Source organism: Podarcis pityusensis, assembly GCF_964106645.2.
Source record: "Podarcis pityusensis genome assembly, chromosome: 8".
NCBI lineage: Eukaryota > Metazoa > Chordata > Lepidosauria > Squamata > Lacertidae > Podarcis > Podarcis pityusensis.
The window spans coordinates 65,870,724-65,886,038 of record NC_138033.1 but is presented as its reverse complement, the minus strand read 5'-3'; the positions used below and the strand labels follow the sequence as shown (position 1 = coordinate 65,886,038).

General features: G+C 44.8%; 1 protein-coding gene across 2 annotated transcripts in view; it reads left to right on the top strand.

Moving 5' to 3' along the window:
- The window catches only part of EFHD2 (EF-hand domain family member D2), a 29,088-nt gene that overhangs the window by 8,665 nt on the left and 5,108 nt on the right, over positions 1–15,315 (top strand). For both annotated transcript variants that reach the window (XR_013989412.1, XM_081016288.1), the window contains exons 2-3: positions 9,013–9,160; positions 13,988–14,122. Coding sequence is in view for 1 of the 2 variants with exons in the window: in XM_081016288.1 (XP_080872414.1) it covers positions 9,013–9,160; positions 13,988–14,122 (283 nt within the window). In the remaining variant the exon portion in view is untranslated. The remainder of the gene's footprint in view (positions 1–9,012; positions 9,161–13,987; positions 14,123–15,315) is intronic.

Sequence of the window (15,315 nt, the reverse complement as noted above, 5' to 3'; positions counted from 1 at the left end):
CTGATCGTGGAAGTGGGGGTTGTACATATGTAAATGATTGGGGAAGATGTACTTCAAGGTACAATCAAGTCAGAAGGGAAATGAGATGCAGAAAAGTAAACATTCAGTGGCCATTCATTAAAAAAAACAGGCCAGCATTGGTTAGCCAACAAACACAAGTGATGTGATAAAAATCCATCATCCCGACTCAGTGATAGCATAGAACCTCCTGAATTTTGCAATTCACTGGTTTCACACTCCACTCTCCCTTTGAAGTTGCCCTTCTTTAGTCTGCAGCCATCTTTAGTTTCAGAATTTCCTGGGAGGTTGGAATGTTTTGCCACCGAGTTTCTTGGATATTGCCATTTGATGTCAGATTTGTGGCCATTTATCCTTTGCATAGAACCTGCAGGCCAACAGATGTTGCTGGACTCCAGCTCCCATCATCCCTGACTATTGGCTGTGCTGGTTGGGCCTGATGGGAGTTGAAGTCTAGCAACATCCAGACTGGTTGCCACTGGTTCCCTATGCCTGCTGTAGAGACAGTCCTGTTTGCTGTACGTAGAATGCAAGTGACAGCACATTGGAAGATGAGCTGGGGGATTAACCCCTGATGTTGTGGATGACATTATTAGGTCCTGTGACAGTGTTGCCAGGATGGACATGGAGGCAGAATTGGCATCTGGGTCTGCAGCAGATTATTTATTATGCACTCTAGTACACAGCATTGTTTGGGAGTTCTAAGAAACAAAACAAAAAATCAGTGAACATTTGAAATCAGCGGATAATATCAGTGCAGTTTTGAAGGTTCAGTTCACCACCTTGATTCAAAATGGCATCCAATTGTGTCCCAAAATAGGTGAAATCCTGCTTTTCAGTCCCAGAAACTGAAAAAAAAAAGGTTACAATCTCTTAAGGGATATTCCAGTGCATAGCAAACAGACAGATAATTTTCCAATGTGTAGACTAACAGACAGTACCTGGCATTGCTTGGGAATTCTAAGGAACAAAAAACTACTAAGATATATAAATGGAAAAAATGTTTTAGTTTCAAAATGGAAATAAAACCCATGTTTTCATTCTAATGCTATTGAGTAAACTATAATGTGCAATCCTGCCCAAATTTGGTTGAAACCAATCCAGTTTTATAAGTTTCCACCTGCCATCTTGATTCAAAATGGCGTCCAATTGTATCCAAACATTAATGCAAACCTTCTCTTTTATGAAACCATCATGCCAAATTTGGTGCTGATATCTTGAGTCTGAACGCATAGAGAACAGATGGACAAATAACTTTCCAAAATATAGATATAGTGGGAGGAAGAAGATGATGGAATTACAAATATGTGAGTCTTTTGAGATGCCACAGGGTACTTTATGACTTTCCCCTCTCATATAGCTCAGTGAGACTTCCCTCTGCCTACCCACCCATCTAACACAGAGCAGACCTGAGATGATAATTGTTCTGATTTTACAAAGCACCTGAATCTGTCCGCACATAGATTAAATAGGCTGTAAACCTGCAGCGATGCCCTTCTGTCATCCTAAGGAGCGCAATTCACAGGAAACAAATCTTGCGCAGGCTCCGCAGAGATGCACAGTGGCTGGACCTCGCAAATAATTTAGCCGGGCTGACGCAGGAGGCTGTCGGAGTGAGGTTTTTTCCACCCGACATAAAGATTCTTCCAGGCACCCCCTACAGCTGAAACTCTCCCTGTGGCTGCAGTCCAACTTGGCTCCGTAATTGATTTAGTAATGCAGTATGTCACATGCAGCCTGATTTTAGCTGAACACTTGAGAGAATATTTCGTACTTTCTTTTTAACAGAGAGAGGATGGGGGGGGGGGGGCGTGGATTGCATTGTTTTGCCAGGACATAGTCTTGTCCCAAATGCAGTCCTTTTCTACTGGTTTGGTTCATTGCAAGTTAGTCGAGGGAAGAATGCTTGCATGTGTGAACAAACATATACAGTGGTACCTTCAGGTTACAGACTCCACTAACCCAGAAATAGTGCTTCAGGTTAAGAACTTTGCTTCAGGATGAGAACAGAAATCGTGCTTGGATGGCGTGGCGGCAGCGGGAGACCCCACTAGCTAAAGTGGTTCTTCAGGTTAAGAACAGTTTCAGGTTAAGAACGGACCTCCGGAATGAATTAAGTACTTAACCCGAGGTACCACTGTACTAGCAGAACACGAGGGGGGGAATCCTCAGGCCCAGGGACCCAATGTGGCCCTCTAAGCCCCTCCACCCGGCCCTCAGAAACCTCCTCTGGCCACATCCCCTCCCCAATCACACCCCTTAATGTGATTTGTCCTTGAACTCTGATAATGCTTTTTGCAGCCCTTGGTTTGAAAAGAGGTCCCCACCTGTGATGGATTTCAACTCCCACCATCCCTGCCCATTGGTCATGTTGGCTGAGGCTGATGGGAGTCCAACAACCTCTGGAGGCACCCAAAGGTCCCCCACCTGCAGTGGGGGAGATACCCACACCTCTCAGCTTGGCAATTTGAGTGCATTCAGGGTGCTTTCAGCTGCCTTCATTTGTTCAGGCACCGACAACATGGGATGATTCATAGCAGTCATGTTTTAAGATGGGTCACCCTAACCATATCTCACATCTCCTGCTTGGTTTGTCGATCCTAATCTGGGCAGGTGAATACTAGCCAGCCTGATGCCCAGAGAGCATTGCATGGAGGCAATAATATTTCCTGCCCCTGCACCCCTACCAGCCCCCAGAGTAGGAACAAGAAGTTTCCTTTATTTGTGCCATAGCCTGGTACCAGCCCGTGGAACAACTCTGCTCTCTGCATTAAGCAACAAAGCTTTTACGGCTTCCTTGCCTTTCTGCAAATTAGTCAGACCAGTAGGTTGGTAACTGTGGATGAGTAAACCAACACCCCTCCAATCTATAAGATTGGGAGTGTGAAAACACACACACACACACACACACACACACACACACAAAAAACTGTGAAATAGTCACAAGTTTCTGCATCTCTTGAGCAAGTCTGCCAAATCTGCTTTCCCCACCCTGTGTCTGTTCTGAATGCCGCACCGATCTGAGCAGGATGTTTGATCGGGTTGAGCCGGGCTACGCTGGGCCGCTTGCCAATTTGCTCAGACTCCTCGATGCGGGGCTTTGTGTCGGAAATGACTCAGCCTCTGCTATGTGTTGCAAAGGTAAGCTCGCAAGAGCTGTGGGTGGCTTCGTGGCGAATTTGCTGCGCCGCTGCCCGGAAAGGTTGGGCACGTCTTTGGAGCCCACAATTACTCAAAACGCTCCTGCATAGGAAGTTGCTTTATTCCGACAGTTTTGGCTGCCTTTGCAGATGACGCCAAACTGGGAGGGGTATTGCTAAAGCTGCAGAAGATGGAACCAGGGTTCAAGATGACCGCAACAGATGGGGGAACTGGGCCAAAGCTAACCAAATGAATTTCAATAGTGACAAATGTAAGGTTCTGTACTTAGACAAGGGACGCAAAGATAGGATGGGAGACAGCTGGCTTGACAGCAGTGCATGCAAAAATGATCTAGGGCCGTGTCCCCCAATGTGCGGCACACGCCCCACAGGGGGGGAAATTTGATTTTTAAAGGGGGGCAATTCGAGAATGAGTTAGACCAAGTTAATGGCCTTTTAGGCTTCCTCCAAATGAATGGCCAAAAAAAGGTTGGGAACCACTGATCTAAGAAGTTAGTAGACCACAGGCGTAATGTGTCGACTGTGTGATGCTGTGTCAAAAATTTTTTTACAGTGGTACCTCAGGTTAAGCACTTAATTCGTTCCGGAGGTCCGTTCTTAACCTGAAACTGTTCTTAACCTGAAGCACCACTTTAGCTAATGGGGCCTCCTGCTGCTGCCGTGCCGCCAGAGCACGATTTCTGTTCTCATCCTGAAGCAAAGTTCTTAACCTGAAGCACTATTTCTGGGTTAGCGGACTCTATAACCTGAAGCGTATGTAACCTGAAGCGTATGTAACATGAGGTACCACTGTAATGCTATTCTAGGCTGCATCAACAACAAAAGTAGAGTGTTCAGTTCAAGGGAGATAATCTGCTCTGGACAGACCCCACCTGGAGTCCTGTGTCCAGTTCTGGGCACCACAGTTTAAGAAGGATATTGACAAGCTGGAAGGTGTACCGAGGAGGGCGACCAAGATGATAATAGGTCTGGAAACCAAGCTGATATTCAGCAGCAGACTGCCACTGGATAGGGCGGTTCCTTCAAGTACAGTGGTACCTCGGGTTACAAACACCTCGGGCTACAGACACTTTGGGTTACAGACGCCGCTAACCTGGAAGTAGTAACCCGGGTTAAGAACTTTACCTCAGGATGAGAACAGAAATCACGTGCTGGCGGCAGCAGGAGGCCCCATTAGCTAAAATGGTCCCTCAGGTTAAGAACGGTTTCAGGTTAAGAACGGACCTCCAGAACGAATTAAGTTCTTAACCTGAGGTACCACTCAGGCCCAGGAATGAGGGCAGGGAGCATAGCACTCCAGGCCCTCACAACTCTTCCTAGCTACACTTTGCACGCTCCTGGGGCAAATCTACACTGGTCAGTTGTAATGTTAAAAATGCATTATAACAAGGTGCCAAAAGAGGGCTCTGTAGAGGAGTGGTCCATTTTACAATCAGCGTAGATCCAGCCCTGGAGTGTCTGACTTGCAATGTGCTCCCTTGACCTCTGCTAAAACCTCTCGCTTGCCTTGGCAGTGGATGGAGACGTGTGTCTGTTTGTAGAAACTAACCTACATTACTAAGTCAAATCTGCATTTGTTGCTCCACCCACTTTTGCCTTGGGCCCCGCCCACTGCTGTCATGCAGCACTCTTCTGACAACAGTTGTCCATCTCCCTTCAGCTGCCCACCCCATGATTCCTCAGACTGCCCCTTTTAACCAGGGGCCTGTGGACCTCTGGGTATTGCGGAGACTCCATCAGTCTCCGCCGATATGGCCAAGGGCGAGGGGGAATTGCATGCACAGTGGAACCTCTTTCAACACTCACTTAATTCCTCCTCAAATTCTCATCACGGAAGTCCGGGCAAAGCAGCTGCAGCACTTTATGATTTCAGTGGCAGTGCACTCAAAGCAACGCAGCCGTTCTCCTTGGCATCCCAAGAAAAAACCCAATTTCCCCTGCTAAACCAGGTACGAGCAATTTGCACACATGTATCTAGCTTTAATCAGCTTTGCAGAATAGTCGCGGGCGTTAATCTCCGGCTCCCGGAGCAAAGAGCTACGTTAGATTAGTGGGCCTCTTCCTTCTAATCTCTTGCAGTTGGTCCGCAGGCAGAGCTGTCAATTAGTCACCAAACACAATGATGTCGGAAGCGTTCCGCCTGTTTAGAAGCACCAAAAAAATCCTGTGTGCAGGTTAAGGCTGGTAGAGTGGGTTTAAATCAGGTCTATATATCTGTCACATTGGGGTTAAAAAAGAAAGTGGGAGAAAAGACTGAATCAGGAGGTCCTGAGTTCGAATTTCGGGCCTGCTGCAAACTCACCATGTGGCCTGGGCCAAGCCCCAGCGATCCCTGCACACAGAGGATGATGCCCTAATAATAAATATCACATATTTATGTGTGCTTAGTTGACTAGAGCGTGGTTCTGATAACGCCAAGGTTGCAGGTTCGATCCCTATATGGGACAGCTGCCTATTCCTGCGTTGCAGGGGGTTGGACTAGATGATCCCCAGGATCCCTTCCCGCTCTACAATTCTATGATTCTATGATCCTTGTCAGGGATGCAAGGGAATGTGAGAATGTGCTCCAATGGGAAGCCCACAAGCAGGATTTGAACACAAGACCGCTCTCCCATCCATCAACTGCTGTTCAGAAGCATAACGCTTCCGACCATGGATGCAGAGCATATTCATCCTAGCTAGTAGCCATTGGTAGCCATATCCTCAATGAATTTGTCTAATCCTTTTTTTTAAAAGCCATCCAAGTTGGCAGCCATCACTACTTCTTGTGGGGAGCGAGTTTGGTAGTTTCTTGGCGGTCATCTTTTGATGGAAGCTTTGTATTGAAAGTATCTGTATCGTCAGGGAGTCTTTGAAGGATGTCATTAGCCTCGACCTCCACTGGACCGCAGCAGGCCAGGTTTGCGAAGCATCAATTTGGTGCATTGAATGCATCCTTTCAAGTACAAAGCAACCACCTCCATTGAGAACCTAAAAGCCCTCCAGGGTCCATTTAGCGGTTTGGCGATGACTCCAGCGGTTTGGAAAACACTCAGTGCAAATATTAGTGAGTTGAAAATAAAATTTTAAAAATCAAATCCGGAATGTTGGAGAGTTTTCAGATGTTCCCAGATCAACAGGGGACTATGAGGCCAAGTGGAGGGTGACCCCAACCTCCCATAGCCCCCAGATAGTTCCTACTTAAAGTGCAGCTACTGGTTTTAGTTGCAATTAGGTTTCATTTCATTTCACCTTTAATTTGTATACTCCCTTTCTATATTACCAAACACAGGGTGGTTTACAAGCTGAAGAAGCACACCTTTTAACAATCTGACCCAATACAAGAATGCCATAATAAAAACAACTTTAAAATAAGCAACATACCAAATAAAGCAATATTCAACAATCCATTAGACTAGTATACTAGTACACAATACAATTAAATGCCAGCAAATAATGATTAAACATAAATTCACTCCTAACAGTTCCAACAAAACATTTCCAAAATAAAATCCATAAAAAATAACAGCAAGTCACAGTGCATAAAATAACATCATACAAATTGAGAAGCAAAGACACACAACTTATATTATTTTTTTAAAAAAAATATCCTGAACTGCTCTCTTCCCAACTGATATCCAAATAAGGGTACCTCCAGATAGGTGGGGACAGGATAGTTGTTGGGGTTTTTTGCAGGTGTCTTCTGCAACATTTTTAAAAATTATTTGAATATTTATGACATGAGCAAAGGACATGTTGTCACGCACTTTCTGGTTAGCTCCATTTTAGGAGTGCTGGCGTCCTTTGCAGACACTTCCTGTGTGCCTCAGACATCTATCTGTACCCTTGAGGATTAGCAAGCTTTGTTGGGGAAGCTGAGTTTTGAAGGATTCTCTAGTTATCAAGTGCTGCACAGAGGCTGCAAGCCAAGGTTGCACTGCGTACCTTTGAAGGTTAATATGCAAGAAGTTTGATGCGACTACATGCGTTTGCTCTGTCCTGAAGCAAAACGGGGTTGTCATAGAAATGCACACTGCCCTTACCCACAGGGCAAAGCTCTGATCTGCATATATTTGCCCTTTGGCTGGTTTAAAAAAGGCTGCAGACTTCACGATAAGACCTATCTTGGAACCGGAATGCAAAGAGAATCACACCCTTGCAGTTCTGATAAAAGTAGGATTGCCATATTTCAAGAAGTAAAAAAATCAGGCCAACCTTTGGGGGGAAAGTTGAGCTATTTTTGGAAAAGTTACAAAACCCCAGACATTTTGCCAATTTCCTGAAATTCCCCTCGGATGCCTATCCCGTCGTTGGAATCGCAGACATGTCCAGGAAAATTCAGACATATGGCAACCCTAGATAAGAGACTCTCAGCTTTCTCTTTGGTTTCTGATCTGGAGTTTGGGAAGCCAAAACAAAACTAAACTGGTGAAGACTTAGGACTGTTCCTTGACATCCTTATGTAAGAAATGTGGCCAAAGCACAGTTGTGGAACATTCAGGAACACCCAGACTTGATTTGTTGTTTCTAATGGAATCCAGTTTTAACTAGGGTTGCATTATCAAACAGGCTACCTAGACCAGCCTAGCTTTTGGCCCATGGTTTTTGCAGCACCACTTCCATTTTGAGGTCTCCGGATAGTCCATACTAAAGAGGGAAGAATCTGTCCGTTTCAGCTTCCTTGGTTTCTCATTTTTTCCAGTCTTAAATTCCGCTTTTCATCTTTCTACAGGAACTTGTGCTATGCAAACTGGAGCAAATCTCCCACAAGTGCGGGAAGCTCAGCCCAAGCTGGGATCCATATAGATCTTTTCGTGTGGTGCCAAGTTCATAATCCAATGGATCCCAAAATTTGTTGACATAACACACAGCCCCACTCATTTAAGAGAACCTTTCATGTTCCAACGGCAGCTGCCATTTTTATTCTCCCACAATGCCTTTGGGCATCTCTCCCTGAAGGTATGCCATGTTGGGGGCCCAGAGGCTCACTACCCTTACCCCCACTCATTTCCTAACTTGGATTGACGGCCATTTAGACCTCGGGCCACCCTGGAGCCGTCAGCAACTGCCGTCTCGTACTGATCAGGCGGCCTTCGTTACTCTTATTTGCCACCAATTAACTTTGGAAAAGCAGCACGCCTGACTTGCAAATTGGGTGGAGAAGCTTAAAGAAGGAAACTTGTTCTGTCATTAGTTAATCTGTAACTGTACAGCGAAAGGAAAGGCCCACATAAATCCAAACAATAACCTTAAAGACTGGTGGATGGAAACTCTGAGGGAACGATAAGAGCAGAGAGCTTGCGCGAAGTTGTTTTATTTTTTTTATACTGAACAGGTATTCTTTAGCGGGTTCAGAGGGAGAAGACTAAACTCTTTGAGCAAAATTAACTGGGAAGCTCAGGAATCAAGAAGACAAGAAATTCAAAAAAGAATGGGAGATGTTTATTACTGTAAACATGTCAAAATTATTGTAAACATGTCAAAACATTAGCAGGATTTTAAATACACTTGTAATGTAACAGAACATATAGTTGATTTGGGAAGAAGGGAAATTGGAGAAGTACTGATAAGCAGATGAAAATTGAATTAAAACTACCCATGGAAGGGATGGGGGGAAGTCAGGAGATTCAGAGTAATCTCAATATTTGGATTATGTGTTGTTTTTTGTTGTATGGTTTTTTTTTTTCATTTTTGGAAAAATTTAATTGAAAAGATTATATAAAAAAAGACTAGAAGCTCTTTGACACGAGGGTTTTTGACTTATTGAGAGAGAGGCAACCCCGTTCTGGGTTTTGTGCCTGCAAACCGTAGTTGGCATTTTGGTCAGATTCAAGATTCCTTCTTCTTTATGCAGGTACGACGCAGGAAAAGATGGTTTCATTGACCTGATGGAACTGAAGCTGATGATGGAGAAACTCGGGGCTCCTCAAACACACCTGGGGCTGAAAAACATGATTAAGGAGGTGGACGAAGACTTTGACGGCAAACTCAGCTTCCGGGAGGTAATAGTTGCGGCGAGAGAGCCTATCCGACTCAAAAATTAGGGTTTAGAATGCTTTCAGTAAGGGATGGGGAATCTGAGGGCCACATTCCCTCATGGGCCACCTCACAGGGGCCGTGTGCTCTGGAACGGAGCCTGCCATACAATAATCTGTGGCTCCACCCCACACTGCTTTTGGCCCCTGGAAGACTTGCTCACGGAGGAATGCGGCCCTCCAGAATAGATAAACGTCATTCTTCAAAAAATGCTCATCCATATACAGTGATACCTCGGGTTAAGAACGTAAATCGTTCTGGAGGTCTGTTCTTAACCTGAAGCACCACTTTAGCTAATGGGGCCTCCCGCTGCCGCTGCATGATTTCTGTTCTCACCCTGAAGCAAAGTTCTTAACCCGAGGTAATATTTCTGGGTTAGCGGAGTCTGTAACCTGAAGCATATGTAACCTGAAGTGTATGTGACCTGAGGTACCACTGTAATTTAGAGATAAAGTTGTATTTGGGGGGCAGGAAAAGGACTCTGCCAGTTGAATCACTGGCTTGAATTATGGCCATCCACTCAACAAAAGAGGGCCCCCTCTTGCAAAAATGATGTCTGCAGTCACTTTGGATGGGAGGAGTTTAAAAAATATATACAGTGGTACCTCAGGTTAAGTACTTAATTCGTTCTGGAGGTCCGTACTTAACCTGAAACTGTTCTTAACCTGAAGCACCACTTTAGCTAATGGGGCCTCCTGCTGCTGCTGCGCCGCCGGAGCATGATTTCTGATCTCATCCTGAAGCAAAGTTCTTAACCTGAAGCACTATTTCTGGGTTAGCGGAGGCTGTAACCTGAAGTGTATGTTCAAGTTACCACTGTACCACTGTATTAAAAAGCAAAGCGCAACAATGGTCAGCCCAAAATGGAAGTGGATGCTGTTCTGTAGGGCTGCTGCAATAGACTCTTAATTTGTTCTTTCTTTTCTGCCCCGAAGCAAGAAATAAAAATAAAGCCAAGGCAGAAAAATCAAACTCTTTCTCAAATGGGGACGGCAGGAAAATTCTCCTTTTGAAAAAGAGGCAAAGGCTTCTGTGGAGAGGCAAAGGCTCTGGGGCAAGTGCCCTGAAAAAGAGCTGCCTTTTTCAGCGATGCAGCTCAGAAAGGTTTCCATTTGATTCCTTCCTACATGGCTGAGAGGACCAATGGGATATACCGTAATTTTCTCTCGATAACACGCACCTGACCATAACACGCACATAGTTTTTAGAGGAGGAAAACAAGAAAAAAAAATTCTGAATGAAACAGTGGGTGTATCATTTTTGTGCTTCATGCTGTGGCCACAGACATGTGATTTGACGGTGAGTTTGGGGTAGCCCAATGCAAAGATCCTGAGGATCCATGTGGATCCGTGCTTTGTAACCACGTTTTTGCACCATTGCAGCCCCAGGCAACAGTGGGTGCGTGATTTTTTTGGTGCAGGCTGTAGCCATGGACATGCTATGTGATCTGATGGTGAATTTGGGGTGACCCTATGCAAAGATCCTGAGGATCCATGTGGATCCATGCTTTGTAACCACGTTTTTGCACCATTGCAGCCCTGTTTTTGCATCAGATCATTGCTATGTGATCTGATGGTGAATTCGGGGTGACCCTATGCAAAGATCCTGAGGATCCATGTAGATCCGTGCTTTGTAACCACGTTTTTGCACCATTGCAGCCCTGTTTTTGCATCAGATCATTGCTATGTGATCTGATGGTGAATTTGGGGTGACCCTATGCAAAGATCCTGAGGATCCATGTGGATCCGTGCTTTGTAACCACGTTTTTGCACCATTGCAGCCCTGTTTTTGCATCAGATCATTGCTATGTGATCTGATGGTGAATTTGGGGTGACCCAATGCAAAGATCCTGAGGATCCATGTGGATCCATGCTTTGTAACCACGTTTTTGCACCATTGCAGCCCTGTTTTTGCATCAGATCATTGCTATGTGATCTTGGTGAATTTGGGGTGACCCTATGCAAAGATCCTGAGGATCCATGTAGATCCGTGCTTTGTAACCACGTTTTTGCACCATTGCAGCCCTGTTTTTGCATCAGATCATTGCTATGTGATCTGATGGTGAATTTGGGGTGACCCTATGCAAAGATCCTGAGGATCCATGTGGATCCGTGCTTTGTAACCACGTTTTAAGTGGGGAGGGAAGGAAAAACATAGAAGGGACAAGGAGCACCGAGAGGGGTGTGCGGAGAAGCAGCTGGCTAAGAATGCAGGAGAGGGGTTTTACCGGAGGGAGGAAAGGAAGGCAAAAGTTCCCCCCACGCACCCACCCAAGCCAGCTAGCTCTCTCTCTCTCCCCCACCTGCATGTTGCAGCACCTGAGCACGAGAGGAATTAGAAGGAAGGACGCTCTGCTTTCCCCTCTGCTTGCCTGGAGGGGAGGGGTTTTCTCTGCTCTTTGTTCCGTTTGAGCAAACACAGTAACAAACAGAAGCAGGTGGGCAGTAAGACCCTGAGGCAGAATGCAGGAAAGCAGCAGCTTCCTCTTTTCTTTTCTTTTTTCCAATAATTTTTTATTAAATTTTTAAACAAACAAAAAAAGAAAAACAACACACACAATACAAAACTTAACAATAAAAACACAAAACATAACAATTAAAAACAAACTCTCTTTTCCAATTCCAATTTTAAATTACTTATTTTCTGGACTTCCTCAAACCTCCCTCTTTTGTATTCCAATCTACATTGTTTGTCCAGCAGTTTCTTTTCCACTTTTTTAATCCCAATCTTTAATTTAATAAAACGTTAAGATATATAACTTCAACTTTTTTAAGCCTAATCCTTGATCTTAATGTCATACAACTTTAAATTTTTCCCTTTTATTATCAAATTTCCATTTCTTTAAACATCTTTAATCTTGATCTTTAATCTTAATCTATCCTTAACTTTAACCTGTACAGCTGGAAACCACTTGTTTTCAGTCCAACATCACTCTAACATTCCTTAATTTTGCAGTGTTTCTGAAGATAGTCTTTGAATTTCTTCCAGTCTTCCTCCATCGACTCTTCTCCCTGGTCATGGATTCTACCAGTCATTTCCGCCAATTCCATATAGTCCATAAGTTTCATCTGCCATTCCTCCAGCGTGGGAAGTTCTTGTGTCTTCCAATACTTTGCGATAAGTATTCTTGCTGCTGTTGTTGCATACATAAAGAAAGTTCTATCCTTTTTTAACACCATTTGGCCCACTATGCCCAGGAGAAAGGCCTCTGGTTTCTTAGGGAAGGTATACTTAAATACCTTTTTTAATTCATTATATATCATTTCCCAGAAAGCCTTAATCTTTGGGCACGTCCACCAAAGGTGAAAAAATGTACCTTCAGTTTCTTTACATTTCCAACATTTGTTATCGGGCAAGTGATAAATTTTCGCCAGCTTGACTGGGGTTATGTACCACCTGTATATCATTTTCATAATATTCTCTCTTAAGGCATTACATGCCGTAAATTTCATACCTGTGGTCCATAACTGTTCCCAGTCAGCAAACATAATGTTATGGCCAACGTCCTGTGCCCATTTAATCATAGCCGATTTTACCGTTTCATCTTGAGTATTCCATTTCAGCAGCAAGTTATACATTCTTGACAAGTTCTTAGTATTGGGTTCTAACAATTCTGTTTCTAATTTGGATCTTTCCACCTGGAAGCCAATTTTCCTGTCCAAGCAGCAGCTTCCTCTTTTCAAGGCTTCCCTTCTCCGGACGATTGATATTTGCCTGATTTTTGCCTTCACTCGCGCCTGTCGGCTCCAGGGACCACACATTCGCTCAATAACACGCATAGACATTTCCCCTTACTTTTTAGGAGAAAAAAATCTGCGTGTTATAGAGGGGAAAATATGGTATAATACTGTCACTCCCCCTGCCACGAATAGCTTCTTGTGGAGGTGGAGAAGTCTGCAGCGAGGAACCATTGTAGGGGAAAAGATTCTATGGCTCTGATACAAAATAGGTCCCCAGTTTTGCCCTAAAGCAGCCACCTGAATTGCTTTGGGCTTGGGCTGTATCCGAAACGCCTCTCAAAATCATCCATCCTTTTTATAGGCCGGGAAATTGTTTATTATTTTAAAGGAGACATGCTTGTTTTTTCCCCATTCTTCAGCTTCCCCCCAACGACAAAAACAACAATGTTCCTAATAAAATACAAAAGTATATAGATATATATGCATATAGTAGGGTTGCCATATTTCAAAAACTGAAGCTCATCATCTCTCTGTCTGAAGAAATCAGTTTGGGAGTTTTGATTTTCCTCTTCCCTCCCAGTCTGTTTTCCTTTGCACGCCGTGTTCTTTTTAAATTGTAAGCTTTACGGGTAGCGACGGTCGTGTTTTGGTTGTGTGTAAGCTGTTCTGGGAGCCTTTTGGGGCTGAAAAGCAGGGTACATAGACTCTTTATAAATAAAATGTCTTTTGAGAAATATTGGTTCAGTTCTGCTTTGTACGGTGGAGGGAGGGGAGCACATATTACTCCCGCCCCCTGACCCCGCAGCCAATTTAGTATCCCTTTCCACCACCCCAAGCAAGACAGAGAGCTTTTAAGATCTCACGAGAACCTCCCAGAGCCTGGTAAGTAAGCCTGGAAGCTTAAAAGCTCTCCTTCTTTCATGCATTTTAATTTTGCGAGATTATTGCCAGCTTTCAACCGTGTCAGGTTGCAATTGCACGAGTTCAATGCGCCTGCGGTGCAATCACGCTGTATTACTCTGTCCCTTTTGCAAGCAGGATTCTCACGGGATTCTGGAGGAATGAAATTCACGGGAGGTTTGTGTTTTCTGTCTTCCCCCACCCTGGCTCCAGTTTCTTCTGATCTTCCGCAAAGCTGCAGCAGGCGAGTTGGAGGAAGACAGTGGCCTGCACGCCTTAGCCCGCCTGTCGGAGATTGACGTTTCGACGGAGGGGGTCAAGGGAGCCAAGAGCTTTTTCGAGGCCAAAGTAAGGAGCGGCTGGGTGCTCTGTTCCCTTGGGATCATACCACCGTCTGTACATAGCCCAAGGCAGGGGTTGGCAGCATGGAGTGGCTGCCTATGTGCCCATAGAGGCCTTTCGTGGTGCTTCCATCCCCCTGAAACCATAACAAATAGCCCTCGGAGGCAAGCACTTGTCAGTCGGTCCTGCTGCCTCGCTGCTCATTGGCTAGAGCAGTGGAAGGCGGGAACAAGGTGACTTATTGTGGAGCGATTGGGCAGAATCCTCCCTGCATGCTTTCCACAGGTAAGAGGGACTAGAAACTTGCCTGGTTAGAAGCAGAGGCGGATAATGCAGGCAGGGGGTGCCATTCCAGCACCATTTATGGAGTGTGCGTCAGAAATGGCATTTCTAGCTACCCAAGTTTACCTTAAAATAATAATAAGCAAAGGAAGTCCTCAGACCGCTGTCTCTTCCTATTAGTTTACTAACAGAAGCTAGCTTTAGTCGGACACTCACCACACTGGCCCTTCCCAACTGAATCCACTGAATGGTCATATTCAGATGGAAAAGAGGTGCAGCTCAGTAGCAGAGGGTAGGTTTTGTATGCAAACGGTCCAGAACTCAGCCTCTGATATTCTTTGGTAGGTATGTGAAACAGAAAGTCCTGTCTGAAACCCTGGCAAGCTCCTTCCAAGTTAGTATTGACAAGTATGGAGTTAGATAGACCAGAAAAAAGCAATTTCCTGTTAAAACCAGCCCTCTGTTCAAAACCATGAAGACAGGTGTTAAGTTGTGGGTGAACATATCAGACGACACAGCGATTCTTCAGACAGCTCTTGTTTATTCACAGGCCAGAACAGAACTGAACTGAAGGGTTCAGCCAGCCTGCTTATATAGAGCTCCACTAGAACACAACAGTAACCATTTTCTGTAACTATCCAATCACTGAACGTCACTTTCGATCCCTTATTTGCATATGTGGACCTGAACTATCTACAGTAACCCCCTGCTGGCCCAGGGTGAGAACTTCAGTACATAACAACAGGGGTCAGCAAACTTTTTCAACATGGGTCCAATCCACTGTCCCTCAGACCTTGTGGGGGGCTAGACTATTTTTTTTGGGGGGGGGGGGGAATGAACGAATTCCTATGCCCCACAAATAACCCAGAGATGCATTTTAAATAAAAGCACACATTCTACTCATGTAAAAGCACCAG